The 20,425-nt window shown below is 48.0% G+C and overlaps 2 protein-coding genes across 2 annotated transcripts in view; one reads left to right on the forward strand and one right to left on the reverse strand.

Annotated features, from left to right (window-relative positions):
• LOC134288756 (nucleolar protein 58-like) overlaps positions 1–10,699 on the reverse strand; it is a 47,416-nt gene extending 36,717 nt beyond the window's left edge. The window contains exons 1-3 of the mRNA XM_062854593.1: positions 10,564–10,699; positions 9,481–9,627; positions 4,745–4,834 (exon numbers count right to left, since the gene is read on the reverse strand). Coding sequence (XP_062710577.1) covers positions 4,745–4,834; positions 9,481–9,627; positions 10,564–10,699 — 373 coding nt within the window. The remainder of the gene's footprint in view (positions 1–4,744; positions 4,835–9,480; positions 9,628–10,563) is intronic.
• An 840-nt stretch (positions 10,700–11,539) lies between these two features.
• LOC134285057 (uncharacterized protein K02A2.6-like) lies at positions 11,540–16,844 on the forward strand. The gene has a single exon (XM_062845057.1). The coding sequence runs from the start codon at positions 11,944–11,946 to the stop codon at positions 16,534–16,536; it is 4,593 nt and encodes a 1,530-aa protein (XP_062701041.1). The 5' UTR covers positions 11,540–11,943; the 3' UTR covers positions 16,537–16,844.
• The last annotated feature ends 3,581 nt before the right edge of the window (positions 16,845–20,425 follow it).

A 20,425-nucleotide genomic window follows, 5' to 3' on the forward strand; every position in this document is an offset into this window, starting at 1 on the left:
GCAGAGACGATGCAGTTCAAGAGGACAACAAACAAATGGTTGATTTTCAATTTATCCTTTAAACATATTCCAGACATTATTTCCAAGGAACGGGCCATGAAAAAGGCCTCAGATCTGTCCAACCCCGAGTTAGAGAAAAAGGCGCAACGGGAGTAAGCTCTTTGCCATGGCTCATTCAGTTTCCGCATGGTATCTATCTACCTAGACATGGAACAGGAGCAATGATGCGTATTTATTGAAATTAGAGCTCCGTACCTTGTTATGAAATGCTCTTTGCTGTGTTCGGTTTCCAAACTAGGGATATTGTTACACTATCGTCATTAGTACTAACAGAAACATTGTGAAACTGTTTGGTAGGTACGCACTGAATACCCAGCTCCATGTTCGATCGAACTGTATCCGTATCCATGCGGTAGCGTACCACACCGGTCCGGTCGCCTCGTAGACCGTAGAGCAGCCCAAACAATTACCTTAAAATGCTTTCCCATTATGCTCCATTTAGGATACCGAACATGAAGGCCCATTAGTATCAATTAGACACAATATCGATAAGGCAGTTCAGCCTGTCAAACTTGTTGGAGCACAGAGTGTACCGATAGAAAATGGCAAGACCAACAAGCTCATCAATCATTGTGAATTTAGTTTGCAGCAAGGTTTGCAGTAAACCTAGCGTTATGCAGTTAATGTAAGACTCAAAGATTGTATACCGAACGGCATAGGTACAGAAGTCATTGCTCAGAAAAAAATACTATTTCAGTTCTCCGAGTACTATAACAGTCAGGACAGTGCAATATGGTACGTGTTTTCATCTCTTCAGCGATTAACCTGTTAGGGGACATTAATAACTTAATTATAAGAAACTTGTAGCGGTCAGGAGAATTTGTATATATTTTGGAAATAAGTCTGTAAATATTTAGGTAAGATAGATTGTAAGAGAATACAATCTATATAACATGGTTAAAATTTGTAAATATCCCTTAACTTAGGCAAACGAAAGGGCATCCATTGACAAACGCTTCTCGAGGTCGAGGCCATTTGTTTTCTGGATAAGGTGGGAAAGAGAAAGCAGCACGACTATCGGTCAAGTTATCCACATAGCGGTGTAGTCACGATTGAACACGAAGGGTTTCGGGAAATGACGTACTTCCGGGTACGTCCGAGATCATTCACTTTCCCTTATCTGAGGCTACAAAGACTCGATCAGTTCGTCCGTGATAGCTCAAAGAGTTGGAAGTGTCCGCGTTTGCTCGTTAGTTCTTCGTGTGCCTGAAGTAGGTGTTCTAAGTGATGTTAGGTATAGTTAAATAGATTAATTTTGTGTTTTGTTCCATAGTAGGCCAAAGTGTGCGTAAAGAACTGTGTGCGATTGTGAGGTGGTAGAGATCTCACCTGAACTCCTACGATCCCACTAAAGAGAAGTTCTCATCACGGGCAGATTCTCTCGTCTCGCCACCAGATCCCTCACTGAGCTGGAAGACACTCATAAGACAACCCAATCAAACTCGACATGTGGAGGACGGGAAACGAAGCTACAACAAACCGCGCAGTGTTAAATACAATTAAACAATCAAATTTCTAGGAAGGAAACTCAGGACACATATTTATTTGGGGTTTTAACGAAACGAAACGATTTATATGGGCTTAATTACTAGGGTAACATACAAGTTTATTATAATCTTTACTCATAGTGTGCGTGTTTGTGTTCGTTCTCTATTTCCATCTTCCTAGCTTGTGTGCGATTTTAGCCACTCCCTATCTCCTAACCTGTGCTCAGTGCTCTACTCTCTACGTGACGTCACTTGATGGAAGCTCAGCTTCGTATGTGTCTGCGCTCCTGTGACAAACTTTTCTGCTGTGGTGGCGAAACGCACGCATTTTCACGGAACCGGGGCTCCAAGACGATGTCGGAAAGATTTCCGCATACCGAAACGACGTTGTTTGGCTCTAAAGGCGCTTCATTTCTCAGTCTTCGACTGGCAAAAAAGGTTCTCCGCGGCGCCCTCAGCGGACGCCGCACTTCTGAACAAAAAAAGGATGATGGATGACTCACCGATTCGTTCCGCTTACTTAACCTCAGCAGTCGATGACCTATATGCCGGGTCGTTGATCTCTCCGGCTTGGTTGATTGATGGCGGCGTTCGTTGATCGGTTCGTCAACTCGGTGATCGCAATGGCGGTTGCCGATTCGCAGTGGCGCTTTTTCGGCTGTTGACAGCACCCTACTGGTCAATTGGCGTACCAGCGCGTGGACTTCGTCCACCTGAAGGTCCCCGGGCCTTCTCGGACCGATGTGGTTACGGATCCGTCCGCTTCCGGCTCTCTGGCGGTTGCCGGGTATTCTCCGTCCGTTGGGAAAGGAAGCTATTGCGCTTGGGTGCGCAGATCTGCGGGATTGAGATTGGAGCCAAACTGGCGGGACAAAAAGCATAAGCACTGGCACAACGAGCACATTAAGAGCACAATTTCTCACCTTGATCTTGAGATCTCTACCACCTCACAATCGCACACAGTTCTTTACGCACACTTTGGCCTACTATGGAACGAAACACAAAATTAAACTATTTAACTATACCTAACATCACTTAGAACACCTACTTCAGGCACACGAAGAACTAACGAGCAAACGCGGACACTTCCAACTCTTTGAGCTATCACGGACGAACTGATCGAGTCTTTGTAGCCTCAGATAAGGGAAAGTGAATGATCTCGGACGTACCCGGAAGTACGTCATTTCCCGAAACCCTTCGTGTTCAATCGTGACTACACCGCTATGTGGATAACTTGACCGATAGTCGTGCTGCTTTCTCTTTCCCACCTTATCCAGAAAACAAATGGCCTCGACCTCGAGAAGCGTTTGTCAATGGATGCCCTTTCGTTTGCCTAAGTTAAGGGATATTTACAAATTTTAACCATGTTATATAGATTGTATTCTCTTACAATCTATCTTACCTAAATATTTACAGACTTATTTCCAAAATATATACAAATTCTCCTGACCGCTACAAACTCCAAAAGATACTTTTGCAACAATCCTACGATTTGCAAAGAATATTATTCATCTGTAAAAACTTCAACATGTAGAAAACTTTTTCAAGATTCTTTCCTAAAGATTCTGGAATGTGTGAGTGCAAATGACCGCTCTGAAGTTTTCATAATCCAACTTGCCACCTTTTTTGTAGATGGGGCATATGACCTCTACATTCCACTTCTTCGATAGCTGTGCGGTCTCCCACATCCGGACTATTAGCCGGTGCAGGCAGGTGGCCAGCTTTTCCGAACTCGTTGAGTTAAGCTCTGATACCAAAATTTCCCGCTAATTTAATGTTCTTGAGCTAGCATCTTTAATTTCCCTCAATGTAGAAGTTAGCTCTCTGGTGCTCCTTGCTATAATGACGTAATGTCTCCCGCTGTCTTGGTCCTCCATGTCTGCGTTCCCCACACTATTTGGGTACTCATCGAAGTGCTGCTTCCATCTTTCGATAACCGCACGTCCGTCTGTTAAGAGGCTCACGTTCTTATTCCTGCATATTTCGGCTTGTGGCACGAAGCCGTTGTGGTATGTGATGAGCTTCTTATAGAACTTCCGTGTTTCTTGAGAACGGTACAGCAGTTCCACTTCCTTGTATTCCGCTTCTTCCAGGTGGCGCCTTTTCTCCCGAAAAAGACAGATCTGCTATTCTCGCTTCTGTTTGTATAGTTTCACATTCTACCGGGTTTCATGCTGCAGCATTGCATCACGCGTTGCATTCTTTTCCTCCGAAATTACTATGCACTACTCATCTAACCATTTGTTCCGTCGATCCCTTTCCACGTATCCGATGGTGCAGTAATACCGAAATGGTTCTTGTGAATGGGATACATTACCTCTTCCTCCAACTCCTCCGATAGCTATTTGGTATCCCAGATCCTGACTATCAATCGGTACAGACAGATGGCGGGCATCTTAAGGAGTTCAGTTGCGTTTAGCTCCTAGTGGGACTTACATGATTCTTGGAAACGGTTATTCCATTTCGTCACACTACGCTTCTTCCGGGCTGCGCTTTTTCTCCTGATAAAGGTAAATTAGCTGTTTCTACCTCTGTTTGAAGCGTTCGACATTCTGACGGATGTCTTGCTGCAACATTACCGCCCGCGCTGCGTTTCTCCCCTCCCAAAATCGCGCTTCACTCCTCGTCGTTTCATTCGTTTCGTTGACTTCCTCCCACGTATCCGATTGTGTTTAGGCTGCGTCGATGATGGCTACCTTTACTGTACTCTAGCAACTGTACTGTACTCTAAAAAGGGTCTCATCGAGCTGGCCCTCGTCTGGCAACGCTGCCTCGATATTCTATGCTTATGCTGAGGCGATATCCGATTGCTTCAGTCACTCAAGGTTATACCGTGGCGGTGGCAGGTTCCGTACATTGTTGATGTCGGAAGGGTTTGAGCGCAGTTTGATCATCACCAGATAGTGGTCAGAGTTGATGGAAGCGCCGCCATGACAGGTCCTGACGTCGGTAATGTCGGTGAAATAAATGCCACCCATCAATCAGAACGTTTCAATTTGCGATTACTATGCTGTGGTGATCTCCAGGTGTATCGGTAAAAGATGCTGTGCTGGAAAAGGTGCTACGTATGACCATGTTCTTGGAGGCGGTGAATTCAATGAGTCGTAGGCATTTTTTTTTGGCAGCTGGAAGATTGGCAAGATCATCGACTTTGCGGCCACCAACATTAGTGCCCACAAGGCTAGGCGAATACTTACCCAGAAGGTCGGCAGCAATGCTGGCAAGTCGGACTACAGCCAGGTGTCCCGGAAAGCTGGGAAGGGTGGGCCTGAGAAGGCTGGCTCGTCCTGGAAGGAAGGGAACAAGGGGTTGCGACCGTTGGTTGGTAGGCCCTCAGCAGCCACAGAGTAGGGCAAACCAAGGGGAGCCCCCCCCCCCCCCCTTTCCGTGAAAGAAGGTATAGCGGAAGAAGAAGAAAACGAAGTCGCAGGTAGAAGTAGTGAGGGACGCCCAATCAAGGCGTAAAAGAGTAGGTGCCAAGCGCGAGAAAGGCGACGCACTCGACATCAAGGCCGAACTGTCGAAGTAATCGGACGTCTTGAAGGCGATGTGGAGCGACACCAAGCTCGAGGGTGTGGGAGCTGACGTGCCCAGTATCAGACGTACTCGTACGGGCGAGATGATCCTGGAGCTGAAGCGCGATAAGGAGCGCAAGGGCACCTCCTACAAGAGTTTGGTGGAAGAGGTCCATGGCGTAGGAGTAGAGATGAGGGCTCTCACACAAGAGGCGACTCTTAAGATCAAAAATCTAGACGAGTTCACCGAAGTGGAAGATCTCGTCACGGCACTGCGGCAACAGTGCGAGGTGCAGGTGGCCGCCACAGCCGTTAGGCTACGGAAGGGGCCGCCAGGGACACAGATAACTTTAATTCAGCTACCTGTGGCGGACGTCAAAAACTAGTTCTTTCAGTGTTTTCCTAGTAATATGTTCTCATTCTCACGATTAACACACTTTCAAATTTATAGGAGCCACCTGTACGCCATCGTGGTTCATGTGCTACTTTTTATCATTCCAAATGAGACGCTTTTTTGTCTCCGAAACCGTATTAAAACGAAAAGCAACCTTTTAACGTCAATTGACAACATTTCGGTGCGAATTTATCACCATGCCATTGTACAGGAAAGAGGGTTCCTGTGACTGCCCAAACGGCACACCGTTGGGACTTCCAGCAGGCATTAGTCTCAGCTTAATTCCAAGACCTGCGCGTCCCCATCGCCGCACCGAACCCGGACACATGGAAAAGAAAACGGCGAACCAACCGGCCTCGGGGAAGCATAAATTTTGGCACGTTGAAGCACTTCGCGCGCCGGAGACAGCATGAGATAGATTAAACTGTATTATCTGCGCTGTCCCCCGAAGACATGCCAGAGCTTCCAACAGCACATCATTCACCGCCGCCACCGCCCCCTCCACCAAAACTCAGCAAGTCAGCGCCGCCACCACCACAAACGACGAGGGAAGGAACAACTTTTTGCAAATTTCTCGCTCTCATCTTGTCATGTTTTGGGCAGCCACCGACGACGACGAAGACTTACGGTGTGGGTATCCCCATGGAATAGAGGAAACAGATGGAGCTGGAGGGAGGCTCCTGATGAAAGTTTTCACAGGGAACAGCCGCCACGCGTCGACATCACTTAGGGTTCAAAGGCCTAGTCCCACGCCTACCACCTCCGACGACGTCCCACTTCATCCGACTAGGTACGGGGTGACGAACAGAAGTTTTCGCAGCTCGTTTCATCCCAAATGGGTTTTTATTACAAATTATTTAATTTCCCACTGATTTAATATTTGCCGCGAGGATTGAGGCTTCAACTCGGTACCGCTTGGAGTGACGCTAGGGGTTGGAGGAGGAACAAACAAGGTGATGAATATTTATGGTAGTCTTGACTAGAAATCCTCTACATAGAGATAAGCGGAAGTTACATATGTCGATTCGGCAACGCTGTTCATTTTGTTTGCATCAGCTGCCAACACTTGCTGCAAAGCTAGATGTTCAAACTTTGTGCGTGACTTCGTAGTGGTTCAAGTTGTTTTGTTTACATTTTCTAATTATGATAGAATTTTTTTTTTCAAAATTTTGAAAAAAATAGCGGAGCAATCGATGAAATCTGAAATTTATTGAAAAGTGTTAAGCTAAACATATCGGCAGAACTAAAGCAAGAAGCAGCAATGAAAGTTTTTTCGAGAAGTGCAGCAACAAAAGTTTCGTCATAAGCTTGAGCTTTTGAAAGCAGAATTAATTAAATTCTATCTTTTTACTAAACTTACATATACCGTCAATTTCTCGATATTAAAAATAAATAATTTTAATTTATTTAGTTCGGATTGCAATACCGTTCAATCGACGCCTTCTTACGAACGATCAGCCTGTTCATTTGGCTCACACTTTGACAGTTCTTTCTGCACGATTGGCTTACAATGGCCGCCTCCGCAGATCTCTATAATGTAGGATTACTAGTCTTGACTTAGTGGAAACCGTGAATCTATTGTGCGGTGTGGTAAAGGGGAGCTGCCGCAGATGTGATGAATTTATTAGAAGGCATTCGCTGAAGATTCCTCCAAGTAATTTTAGATGCATGATTAACATGTAGTTGGGTTTAGATTGGTCTATATGCCGACGGGTTTCCGGGTGGGTTCTCCGCCTTTGGCAATAGTACCTGGCTCTACCGCTTCCAAACCACTGGGAAAATTCCCTTGCCCATGCATTTTCGCATAGCAGATGTGTATATCGAGGGAGCCTCTGCGAAAGCTACTTTCCAGGCCAGGTTCTGAACTCCGTCCGGGCCTGGGGCCTTACCTACACTAAGGGACTTTGCAATCATCACAAGTTTCTCATCGGTGACCCTTCCGTCATCGCCAGCCACAGTCCCCATCGGTACTACGAAAAGAGGCCAGAGACAAAAATCATGACATGCAAAGTGCCCCTCGATGATCCCCTTCAACATCTCTGGAGACCGCTCTGTAGGAGCCATTACACTTCTTATTTTGGCCATCATGGCCCTGTAGGAATCACCCCACGGATGCACATTGACACCCTGACAGAGACCCTCAAAGCAGGCATTTTTGCATGCCCTTATCTCAGTTTTCAGCGTGACTTTGGCGGCAGCGAACACCACCCGCCGTTCGTTTCGCACCGCTACCAGCTCGTCGCCGTCTAAACCAAGTAGGTTGTCCTAAATACCCCTACATCGAAGTATGATGTCTTCCACCTGCGAGGGTTTGGCCTTGGCCTAGCCACCTCTTCCTCTACCCGCTGCCTGCTGTTACTATAGTCGATACTGTAAGTGATCGCTGTGAGTGTAGCAATCGTCTACTCTCCAGTTCGAACTATGTACTTGTTAGGCCAGGACTACAAAATGTCACGTCAATAATCGACTCCGCACCGTTTCGACTAAAGGTACTCATGGTATCGACATTAGCCAAGTCGACATCTAGTATGGCCAGTGTCTCTAGCAGGATCTGACCCCGCTGGTTCGTGAAGTGGCTTCCGCATTCCACGGCCCCAGGCATCAAAGTCACCCGCTATTATCACCGGCCTCCGCCCTGTTAGCACGATCGTCATGCGATCCTGCATCTGCGTGAACTACTCGATCGGCCACCGCGGAGGCTACAGAAGAAGACCCCTTATTTTGGCGACCAAGAAGCCCTCATTTGAAGTAGACACCCAAGCAACACACATGGTTACAAAACAGTGACGGCAGCGTATGCAAGGGTTGCGCAGTAAGTCACAATGACTTCTATGCAACCCTTATATACGCTGCCGTCACTGTTTTGTAAGCATGTGTGATGCTTGGGCATCAACTCCTGGACGGGGTATTTACCCGTCGTCCATCTCGCCGCCATTTTTCTAGACCCATTCGCGACCTCATTACCATTGCCGGCGGGTACTCGGTATGGGTCCGCTATAATGGCGATATCCGTCCTCCACTCAGAAACCGCCTGACAAAGCAGTTGCTGAGCCACGCGTGGTCACAGTTGTTCAGGTTCAGCTGCGTTACCTGCACTGTAATTTGTTCACTGCAGCTTTCTTGAAGGCCGGGCACCTTGGACCACCCTTAGGATACCTGTTGCTAACGGATTTCACGGTACCGATCATACAAATGGGTGGACTCGTGCAGCCTTGTGCCTTATGACCTTCAGCGCCACATCTCCTACACAGTTTGCGCCTGCCAGGGCCTTTGCAGTCCCATCACTTGTGTCCTGGTTCCAGACACCTAAAGCAAACCTCCGATGGCTCGTGGAACGTCGGGCGATATACGCACCAGTCAACCTTTATCTTCCCCACTTTAACGGAGCTTTTCACGTCCGCCACAGGTAACTGAACGAAAGCTATCTGTGTCCCTGCTGGCCCCTTCCGTAGTCTAACGGCTGTGGCGGCCACCTACACCTCGTACTGTTGCCGCAGTGCCATGACGAGTTCTATCACTGTAGGTCTTTGACCTTAAGAGTCGCCTCTTGTGTGAGAGCCCTCACCTCTACTCCTTCACCAAGGACCTCTTCTGACAACCTCTTGTAGGCGGCGCCATTGCGCTCCTTATCGCGCTTCAGCTCCAGGATCATCTCGCCTGTTCGTCTGATACTGCGCACGTCGGCTCCCAGATCCACGAGCTTGGACACGCTTCGCATCACCCTCAAGACGTCCGAGTACTTCGACTGTTCGGTCTTGATGAGAGCGCGTAGCCTTTTCCTCGATTGGCACCTGCTTTCTTACTCCTTGGTATGGCGTCCCTCACTTCTACTTGCGGCTTCAGCTTCTTCCTCTTCGGCTCTACCTTCGTCCAAGGGGGTCCTCCCCTTGGATCGCCCTGCTCTGTGGCTGTTGAGGGCCCACCAGCGGTCGCAACCCCTTGTTCCCATCGTTCCGGGACGGGCCAGCCTTTTCAGGCCCACCCTTCACTGCTTTCCAGGAACCCTGGCTGGGGTCCGACTTACCGGCATTACTGCCGACCTTCGAGGTAAGTACACGCCTAGCCTTGATGGCACCGCCAGACAGCTCCTCACCTGACGGCTGAATCGCCCGTTTCTGCGAGTGCTTGTCCCGTTTGTCGCGAGCACTCGCTTCCGGCTGTTTAGGACTTCCTGCGAAGGAGAAGGCCTCCGTTTGGGTAAACTTCGGCACTTTCTCATTTGCAGGCTCCGCTGCTGCAGCAGTCAGCAACGCGAGCGCCGCGTGCTCCTGCTTGGCATCGTCGATCGACACGCTAAGTCGAAGCAAGGCCGTTTTCAGGTCCTTGCTTATATTCGACTTAGTGGACGCAAAGTCGATGATTTTGCCAAGCTGCTGCTCAGCCACCTCTATTGCGGACCGTCCTTTGGTTTCTTGGTTGACGGCCCTCAACAACCACGCTCCGTCCATAACCTCCACCGGCTGGCTTGCCGGAAAGTGGACTGGAACACCCACGCTTGAGCTGCGTACGCAACTCTCAGCGCCTATCTCCTCACTTCTCCTTGTCGGAGGCCTCATCAACCCGCTTATTGCGAAGGGGTTGATCGCATCACTGCTTCCACCTTGATTTTGATTTTAAAGATTTTTGTTCATGATTCATTCCCCGAGTAGCACGAGAAATAAGGTCCACCACGCCAGAGCCCTACATTAACGCGGTAAGGGACAGCTTACTGTGGGAAGTGCCCAGGTACCCCACAGGCTCCGTTAAAGATCGAGCATCTTTTTCACCCCCTCGATCACTCATTCCTCAGCACGGGTCGCTTGACACCTTGAATTGGGGTTAGTTGTAGTCCTATTCTTAGCCGGCGACTACGCGGCTGACTCGCAAGCGGCGGGTGCGTCAGGCCCCAGGACTTTCGTCCCTGATGCCCAAAACTGGTAAGTCTAGATCGGTTCATCAGGCAACTTGCACCCCAGAATCTGCTGCAGCTGCAACTTCTGATCTCGAGGACTCATGTTGATCATTCAGTACACATTTGCCACATCGGACACAATGCCGATGTAATGCAAGCGGATTCGTGTTTGAATCGATAAGACGTTGTCTTGGACTAATCGTCAGGCCGTTGGGCCATCCTCTTCCTTCTCCACCTGCTTCAAGTGACTCATCGATTCGTATTCTCCCAAGAACTCAAAGTACTGCTTCGTCAGCTGCGATTTTGCAGCGAATTTCTTCTCCAAACTCATGAATTTCCTTTCTGCGCTCATCCTGAAATCGCCCAACTGTAGTGCTTGATTTCGAGTGAATTTGAGAAATATGATCAGTCATCAACGCAAATCACCATTACGAACGAACGCGCAAATGGAGCAAAGAGAAGCCGAACTAATTGCGACCGCTGTTCTTCATTTGTCGTTTGGCTTGTGAAGCAAACTGACTGGAGACCATTCGGTCTTACATGATTTACTCAAATTTTGTAAAAACAATCATTTAGTCAATAAAGATTTGTCGATATTTATTGTCGTAATCACCGGTGAAGAGCGAAAGGTTCAGAAAGCCACACAACGCTGAATCATCGTTCCTTTCAGTAATAATTATTTTTGCTCTTACTCTCACTTGCTCCAGAAACATGTTAGCCAATGAAGACGTATTTCGCTTTGGGTTGAAAAGCGCCGGTCAATGAAGAGCAAATTTTGTTTCGTTCAGGAAAAAAAATGCTTCACTTTTCAAGCACTGTCCAACTGTTAAATGACGCCCTACTTCCTCGGCAATGTCACCACGATTCAACCATCTCGGTAGCAGACGGTGGTTTGCCTTTACCTATAGATTTTTTTTTCTCACGTGGATTCCCCGATTTCTACAGATAACGTGCTAGTGCGGCGACAGCTCTCAAGGCCCCACAAACATGTGAGTTGCTCTTAAAGCTCCACTGTAGAAAACGGCGTGGTGGCATGGACACAGTAGATTCGAAGATACGACCTGACACGTGTAGAGTATATAAACACTATTGATGTACCCCGCGGTGATTAGATTTGTATTATGTTTAGGATAGAGACGAACCAGCCAAGGGCTGAAAGTCTCTTTAATAAAGACAATCAGATTTGTATTATATTTGTGTTGTGGACAACCCGATTGCGGTGTACCGCGCCGCTGAGCTCGCACAAGACAGAGCACTACTGTCGTGCGCGATGCAATAGAAGCGCATCAATGTATTTTAATTTGGTTGTCGTTTGTGCTCTATGTCTGTGTATTGTTGTCCATTAAGTTAGTTATTTGTTTACGTCTCGCGAATAAATATGTTGTACCCCTTTTAACGTGTCGCGAATAAAGCTGTTTTAATTAGTTAAATCGTGCGCGTTATCATTCCCTGATGTAGGGACACCGGTCCGAACACCGTCCGGTTACCGCGGTACAAAAGTGGCGACGAGAATTCGCGAGTGAGTGTTTCCCCGCAGTGCAAAAATTCGATAGCACAATTTCATCACCGCCGCGAAAGAAACGCAAACGGAGTGCGATGGCTGACGACGAACGTGAACAGAGTGGAAGAAATGGTGTCGACCCCCCGGGAGTGAATAATCATCGGCAGTTAATTAATCAGCCGACCAACCCGGCGCCGGCGACGGTCCACCATCAGCAGCAGCAGCATCCAATCTACGTTCCCGTCGTGTCAACCCACCAGCAGCAGCCGTTCATTCCTGTTTCCACCGCCCAGCATCAACAGTACGTACCCTTCCCACCCCACCAACCGCAACCGCAAGCCCCCCACACCGGCAATGAAGCTCTGCTCATTCAAATTGTGCAGATGATGCAGCAGCAGTTGTCGCAGCATAATGAGTTGATGGCTCAACTTGTTCAGAGGCAAAATCATACCGACGACCAGCAGCAACAGCTCCTTCGTGGCATGACGTCGCCAATCAACGTGCAGGTACCACCCAACCCGGAACAAATCCTTGACTCCCTAGCGAGCAACATCAAGGAATTCCGGTACGAAGCCGAAAGTAACGTCACTTTCGCGGCGTGGTACTCGAGATACGACGATCTCTTCGAGAAGGATGCTGCTAGGCTCGACGACGAAGCAAAAGTACGCCTACTAATGCGTAAATTGGGCTTAGCGGAGCACGAAAGGTATGTGAGTTACATTTTACCTAAATTTCCGAAGGAATTCACCTTCGAGCAGACGGTGACTAAACTCAAGTGCCTTTTCGGTGCGAAAGAATCGGTAATCAGCCGACGATACCGATGCCTGCAAATTGCGAGGAATCCCTCTGAGGATCACGTGGCTTTCGCATGCAGGGTAAACAAAGCTTGCGTCGAGTTCGAGCTTGGCAAGCTCAGCGAAGAGCAATTCAAGTGCTTGGTCTACGTGTGCGGCCTGAAGTCGGAGAATGACGTCGAGATTCGAACGCGCCTCCTCACCAAGATTGAGGATAACAACGACGTCACACTAGAGCAACTCTCCGAGGAGTGTCAGCGGCTTTTCAACTTGAAGCATGACAGCGCGATGATCGAATCGGCGACTCCTTACGGCCAAGTCCAAGCAGTGCACAAGTTTGGTGGGAAGCGGTTCAACAAGCATGACCGAGAAGTGAAGCGTCCTTCCAGCGACACCGGGAAGAAGCCAAATACTCCGTGCTGGCTTTGTGGTGCGCTCCATTACGTCCGGGACTGCAGTTATAGGAATCACAAGTGCTCCGATTGTGACCAATTCGGACATCGTGAGGGATACTGCGAGAGTGCCAAGCCCCGGAAACCAGGACACAGACGCTTCAGAAAAACCGACGTGTCGAGCAAGGTGGTAGTCGTCGACGTATGCAGCGTGCAGCAGCGCCGCCGTTTCGTCTCCGTTGGCCTTTCAGGAACGGACATTCGGCTGCAACTCGATACCGCCTCCGACATCACCGTCATCAATCGAGAAACATGGCGGAAACTCGGCAGCCCGGCTCTAACGCCGGCCACAGTGAACGCGAGGACAGCCTCCGGCAACATCCTATCGCTCGATGGAGAATTCGAGTGCGACGTCACCATCGGAGAAAGCACGCGGCGCGAAGTGATCCGCGTCACCGAGAAACAAATTCTTCTGCTCGGTTCCGATCTGGTGGACAGTTTCAACCTCTGGTCCGTTCCCATGGACACCTTCTGTTGTCACGTGTCAGGCTCTCCCACGTCTACCGCTGCACTCAAGTCGACCTTTCCCAAGGTTTTTAGCGACCAGCTCGGCTTGTGCAGTAAAACCAAAGTGAAGTTGGAGCTGAAAGAAAGTGTCCGACCCGTCTTCTGCCCGAAGCGTCCGGTGGCGTACGCAATGTACGATGCCGTCGACCAGGAGCTTGACCGACTGGAGAAACTCGACATCATCACTCCGGTCGACTATTCCAAGTGGGCAGCTCCCATCGTCGTAGTCCGCAAGGCAAACGGGTCGATCCGAATTTGCGGAGACTACTCCACGGGTTTGAACGCCGCTCTCCAACCAAACCAATACCCGCTTCCACTTCCGGACGATATCTTCGCCAAGCTTTCCGGCTGCACGGTCTTCAGCCAAATCGATTTGTCCGACGCTTTCTTGCAAGTGGAAGTCGATGAACAGCACCGCAAGTTGCTCACAATCAACACGCACCGTGGCCTCTACTCCTACAACCGCCTCCCGCCGGGTGTGAAAGTTGCACCTGGTGCCTTCCAGCAGCTCATCGACACCATGCTAGCCGGCCTGGAGTGTACTTCCGGCTATCTCGATGACGTCATCATCGGCGGTAAGACAGAGGAAGAGCACGATCGCAACCTGCGGGCCGCCTTGAAGCGAATCCAAGAGTTCGGCTTCACAATTCGAGAGGACAAGTGCACGTTTCGGAAGCAGCAAGTGCAGTACGTCGGGCATGTCGTGGACAGTCGCGGGCTCCGTCCGGATCCAGCCAAAATCGAGGCGATCACCAAGCTTCCGCCTCCCACCGACGTTTCCGGAGTACGGTCCTTCCTGGGGGCTATCAACTATTACGGCAAGTTCGTCCCCAACATGCGCAAGCTACGATATCCGCTCGACAATCTCCTCAAAGCAGACGCGAAGTTCAAGTGGACTCCGGAGTGCCAGCAAGCGTTCGAGCAGTTCAAGCGAATCCTCTCCTCGGATCTTCTCCTCACGCACTACGATCCGAAGCGGGAGATCATCGTTTCCGCCGACGCTTCTTCCGTTGGGCTAGGGGCAACGATCAGCCACAAGTTCCCCGACGGCACCGTCAAGGTCGTCCAACACGCATCCCGAGCACTCACGAAAGCAGAGCAAGGCTACAGTCAGCCCGACCGTGAAGGTTTGGCCATCGTCTTCGCCGTTACGAAGTTCCATAAGATGCTCTTCGGCCGGCATTTCCGGCTCCAAACCGACCATCAGCCTCTGCTCCGAATCTTCGGGTCCAAGAAGGGAATACCAGTCTACACTGCCAACCGCCTTCAACGCTTCGCCCTCCATCTGCTGCTGTACGACTTCGACATCGAATACGTGCCCACCCACAAGTTCGGCAATGCGGACCTGCTCTCCCGGTTGATCAACCAGCACGTGAAGCCCGACGAGGACTACGTTATCGCTAGCGTCAACCTGGAAGAGGATCTCAGGTCAGTTATTTCTAGTTCCCGCAAAATGTTGCCTCTCCATTTCAGAGCCGTCGCGCAAAGCACCCAAGCAGACCCACTGCTCCGCCAAGTCTACCACTACGTCCAAAACGGTTGGCCCCAGTCCAAACTGGCCGAGCCCGATCTGCAACGGTTCCAATCCAGGCAGGAATCGCTCTCCGTGGTAGATGGGTGTCTCATGTTTGCGGAACGGCTCGTCATCCCGTCGCTGCATCGTAAGCGCTGCTTGGAACAGTTCCATCGCGGCCATCCCGGAATGCAGCGAATGAAGGCCCTCGCTCGAAGCTACGCCTACTGGCCCAGCATGGACACCGACATCACCGACTTCGTCCGAGCATGCCAGCAGTGTGCGTCCGTAGCAAGATCACCTCCTCACTCTCCACCGATGCCGTGGCCCAAACCGACCGCTCCGTGGCAACGCGTCCACGTCGACTACGCCGGTCCGATCGAAGGCGAGTACTACCTCCTCGCAGTCGACTCGTTCTCCAAATGGCCAGAGATCGTCCAGACAACCCGTATCACCTCAGCGGTGACAGTTTCCATTCTCCGTGGGTTGTTCGCTCGACTGGGTATGCCCGCTACGTTGGTCAGCGACAACGGTACCCAATTCACCAGCGCTGAATTCGCCGAGTTCTGCACCTCCAACGGCATCGAACATCTCACGACGGCCCCGTTCCATCCGCAATCGAACGGCCAGGCGGAACGATTCGTGGACACCTTCAAGCGGGCCGTGAAGAAAATCCGAGAGGGGAGAGGATCGATGCAAGAGGCACTGGATACCTTCCTCCTGACGTACCGAAGCACGCCCAACCGGGCTCTTCCAGACCAGAAGTCGCCATCCGAGGTCATGTTCGGGCGCAAAATTCGCACGTGCCTCGAACTTCTGCGTCCTCCGCCGGTACGGACACCGGTGCCAACATCGAACGACAGCAAGCAACCGAGATCCTTCCACCGAGACGACCCCGTTTACGCCAAACTCCACGTTCGTAACGGTTGGAAGTGGGTTCCCGGTAAAATCATCGAGAAGATTGGAGACGTGATGTACAACGTGTGGGTCGAGAACCGCCGAATGTTGCGCTCGCACATCAACCAGCTCCGGAGTCGTATGGCCACTGACACGACGCCGAAGCAATCTGCTGGTCAGGTCACCTCTCGCCAGCATTCGCTACCACTCGACATCCTGTTGGGTGCCTGGAACTTGCCAAGCCATTCGCCAAGCACACCGACGTCAGCCACACCTTCGATCGCGCCAAGATCTGTGTCTGTCTCCAGTCCCGAGCCTACCCTGATAGGTTCCGAGCCGGCTTGTGCCTCGTCTACGCCACGGCACGAGCTCCCGGCAGTCCCGTCAACGTCATTGTCATCGCCAACATCAACATCGACCGATTTCGAGTCCGCTATTGAAGTGGAACCGATGGTAGAGCTACCTAGGCGTTCTTCGCGTACCAGAAGGCCGCCAGTCAGGTTCGACCCCTACCAACTCTATTAAGAGGGGAGATGTTGTGGACAACCCGATTGCGGTGTACCGCGCCGCTGAGCTCGCACAAGACAGAGCACTACTGTCGTGCGCGATGCAATAGAAGCGCATCAATGTATTTTAATTTGGTTGTCGTTTGTGCTCTATGTCTGTGTATTGTTGTCCATTAAGTTAGTTATTTGTTTACGTCTCGCGAATAAATATGTTGTACCCCTTTTAACGTGTCGCGAATAAAGCTGTTTTAATTAGTTAAATCGTGCGCGTTATCATTCCCTGATGTAGGGACACCGGTCCGAACACCGTCCGGTTACCGCGGTACAAAAATTTGTCATTTGTATGTCTATTGTCTGTGACGCTTTGGTTCAAGCTTTGGTCGTCTATTTGTCTATGGAAATGTCATTATTGAGAACTAAAAATAAACAATAATAGTACACTCAGAAATAAATCAAAACTAATTAGTTTAAATCCAACACTAAAATGCTATTCGCCTGGTTGACCGTATAAGCTCCGTTTATATGCAAGCTATACCGGCCTAGTATAACTTTGAAATATTGGTTATCTAGTATAAATGGGTTATATTGAGGATTGTATAACCTGGATTTATCGTAAAACATGTTTAGATTTGAAGGATTTTGAATGTTTTTGTTTTGAAAAACAAAACAAAAATAAAAGAAAATCAAAAGATTTGTATTTCATATCGTTTTCAATAAAAAAAAAAAACATGGTCTACAATCTCACTTATGGCAGAAGTGGCTAAAAAGGTAACTTCTGCAGAAACGACAGACATCTGCATTCACTTCCACTGATATTCTGGTCCTGGTAATGTGTATGAGCCTCTTGCCAAACTTCCTTCGGGTCGGATTCATCTTATTGTCCGGGGAAACGGTGTGATCTCGAGCGATGGTAAAACTGTGGTCCCTGTAAGATTGCAAATCGTTGTAAACATGATCTGATGTCTAGTTCTGGACCAATTTACATTGAAAATCAATACATACGTTGTTTCGCCGATGGTTACTGACGGAGTCCGACGGAAATCTGGATGAAAAGAAATGCTTCTTGAAATGTTGATTCGCTGCTGGAAACCGCGCTGGAAACGATGAAAACAGGTCCGCGCACAATTCTAAATCACTTTTGCGTTTGATATAAAATTTAGCAAAGAACGTGGCGCAAGGCGTGGAGCTAACGACGAGAATGGCTGAAGCTAACTGACAAAGATTATTTTTGTTTTATTTGGAAACAGTAGCTAAGCTTCAATAGTAATAGTATACTTACAATACTGAGCTAAGTGTAAATGTATAAAATGTCGGAAAAGATTATAATTTAAACTTTCTTTGATTTGGAATGTTTCTGAGTGTAGAAGTGTAACCACATCGGAAAGCGGAGTGACTAATAAATCGCTGTTCGTAACTTGAGTGAGGTATGTGGAATTTCTGCAGCATCCGAAACTGCACGTAATCCGGAGCGACTCGACAACACGATCCATCCAAACTGTGTTTTGAAACGTAGGTCCATCTAAACAGGTTGCTCAGTTCCCTCTTGCTACAGATGAAAGAAGTAATCGGTACCGTCGATCATGTCGATGTCTTACGTTTGATAGAACTCAGGATCTGCTAACAGGATGTGATCTGGTAGGCACCTTCAGCATAATTATCCCAAATTACATAACAAAGTATATGTTGTCTATATATCTGAAAATTAGCCGCATCGGCTACATGGAGTTCAAGTATCAGTAGATCGGCTCCAGGGTCACGATACTAACAACCGCACGGTAGTTCGGAGAATTAGCCCTGCTGAGGACATTCATTGGTCTTATGCAGGGAACCAGGTATTTGTTTCTGCAAACTTGGGTAGTTTTTCTCTGGGTTAGGAGCAGCTCAAATCAGTACTGATTATTGGATGTCGGAGAAAGGTTGCGGTGACACTGGTTTAGCTTTGCATAGCCAGATGTCAATATAAATGGAGCTTTAATTCAATGGGATGAAGTTTTATTTCTATTATATAGATAAATTTAAATGCTCTTTCCGCACTATTCAAATTTTTCGACTCTAACGCTGGCTTATTTTGTTCGTGGGTTGAATGAACTCAAGAACCTTCACAGAAAGAAATTCATAAAATTACACTTAAATATTGGATCACAAAATAATTTCTTGAATGCAAAATTGTAAGCAAGCTCCATAACAACCTGTAACTTTACAATCGGATGGAGAATTGTACTGAAAGCGATGGAGGTCATTTTGTTACAGTGAACTCGATGAGACAATTTTGAACTGAGCTTCCTTTATATCGCCCCCTTAATGCTAGAACTAGGTAACTCGTTTTTGGAAGTGCGGATAAAAATAGCTGGTAAAACTAATCCTGGTATAAACAAACACTTTGTTGGTCTTAAAAGATGACTCATAATGTGTTTTTGTATATCCAATGGATAAACTTTTGTTTATTATGGTGTATGTTCAGATATAAACAAAACTCTCGAAATTTCGCAAAACCAGTTACCTAGTTCTTGCATTAAGGGGGCGATATATTTACTTTGAGAATCCCTCCCCATGGATATTCGATTTTGCCGCGATGGGAGGGCTTAACCCAATAGCAGTTAAGCCAGTTTCTTCAACCTCCGCATGGATCTTGATCTTAGCGGTAAATCTGGAGTTGAGCGGTAAATCGATTTTGCCGCGATGGGAGGGCTTAACCCAATAGCAGTTAAGCCAGTTTCTTCAACCTCCGCATGGATCTTGATCTTAGCGGTAAATCTGGAGTTGAGCGTAGGTGAAGAAATCGGCCGTAAGTGCTATTGGGAACCAATGGAGTATCCTCTGTGAGCATATCACCATTTTCTAAGTCATGTGATAGTTTAGCTCGCATAGACCCTAAAATGTAACGCAGGAGTGGGTATGGGAGGTCTCTGTGTTACACTCGTACTCAAACTTATCATTAACGTTAGGAATCTAGGAGACAATGGACGATTGGTTAAAAATTGTCTTGCAGTAGAACGTAGACAAGTTGACTGTCAGTAGAAAATTGTGGACTTTAAAGTGTTAAAATAAAGTTTTTCTTGTTATTTATTTAGCTTCAAAACGGGTGAATAAAGTTTTGGATTATTTGGACAGAGCAAGAATTTTGGTAGACATCTATTTTTCATAACGACATGATCAGGATTACAGCATATTTAATTAAATCATGTTTGAAAAACTTATTATTTATCTATGATCTTTAACACATTTTTTTTTCTTTTTACCCTTCTTACACCCATAAGAAGGGTATAAATACCGCTCGAAAAACTGACTTTCGATCCGAGGCCCGCAGGGCCGAGTCTCATATACCAATCAACTCAGCTCGACCAACTGAGCAAATGTCTGTGTGTGTGTATGTGTGTGTGTGTGTGTGTATGTGTGTATGTGCGTATGTTACAAAAAAAAGTCACGCACGTTTCTCAGCCGTCTGATATCCGATTTGGATTCTCTTAGTTGCAAATGAAAGCTATAACATCCTAGTAGAACCCTATTTAATTTTATTACGATCGGACATTTGGTTACCGAGATATCTTTCGATGAGTACTTTAAAGTCATATAGGTTAGCTTTTTGAGAGATTTTTGACATTTAACATATTGATGAATATCTCAGCAGTCTGTCAACCGATTTGAGTTCTCTTGGCAGCAAATGAAAGCTACAACATCCTAGGAGAACGCGCTGAAATTTTATTTCGATTGGACATTTGATTACTGAGATATCTTTCGAAGAGTACTTAGGAGTTATACAACTAAACTTTTTGAGATTTTTAACAAAGTGTATCAAACTAAATATCTCAGCCGTGTGTCAATCGATTTGGGTTCTCTTGGCACCAAATGAAAGCTACAACATCCTAGTAGATTGCTCAGAAATTTTCTTAGGATTGGACATTTGGTTA

This window comes from Aedes albopictus, chromosome 1, assembly GCF_035046485.1.
Source record: "Aedes albopictus strain Foshan chromosome 1, AalbF5, whole genome shotgun sequence".
Lineage (NCBI taxonomy): Eukaryota > Metazoa > Arthropoda > Insecta > Diptera > Culicidae > Aedes > Aedes albopictus.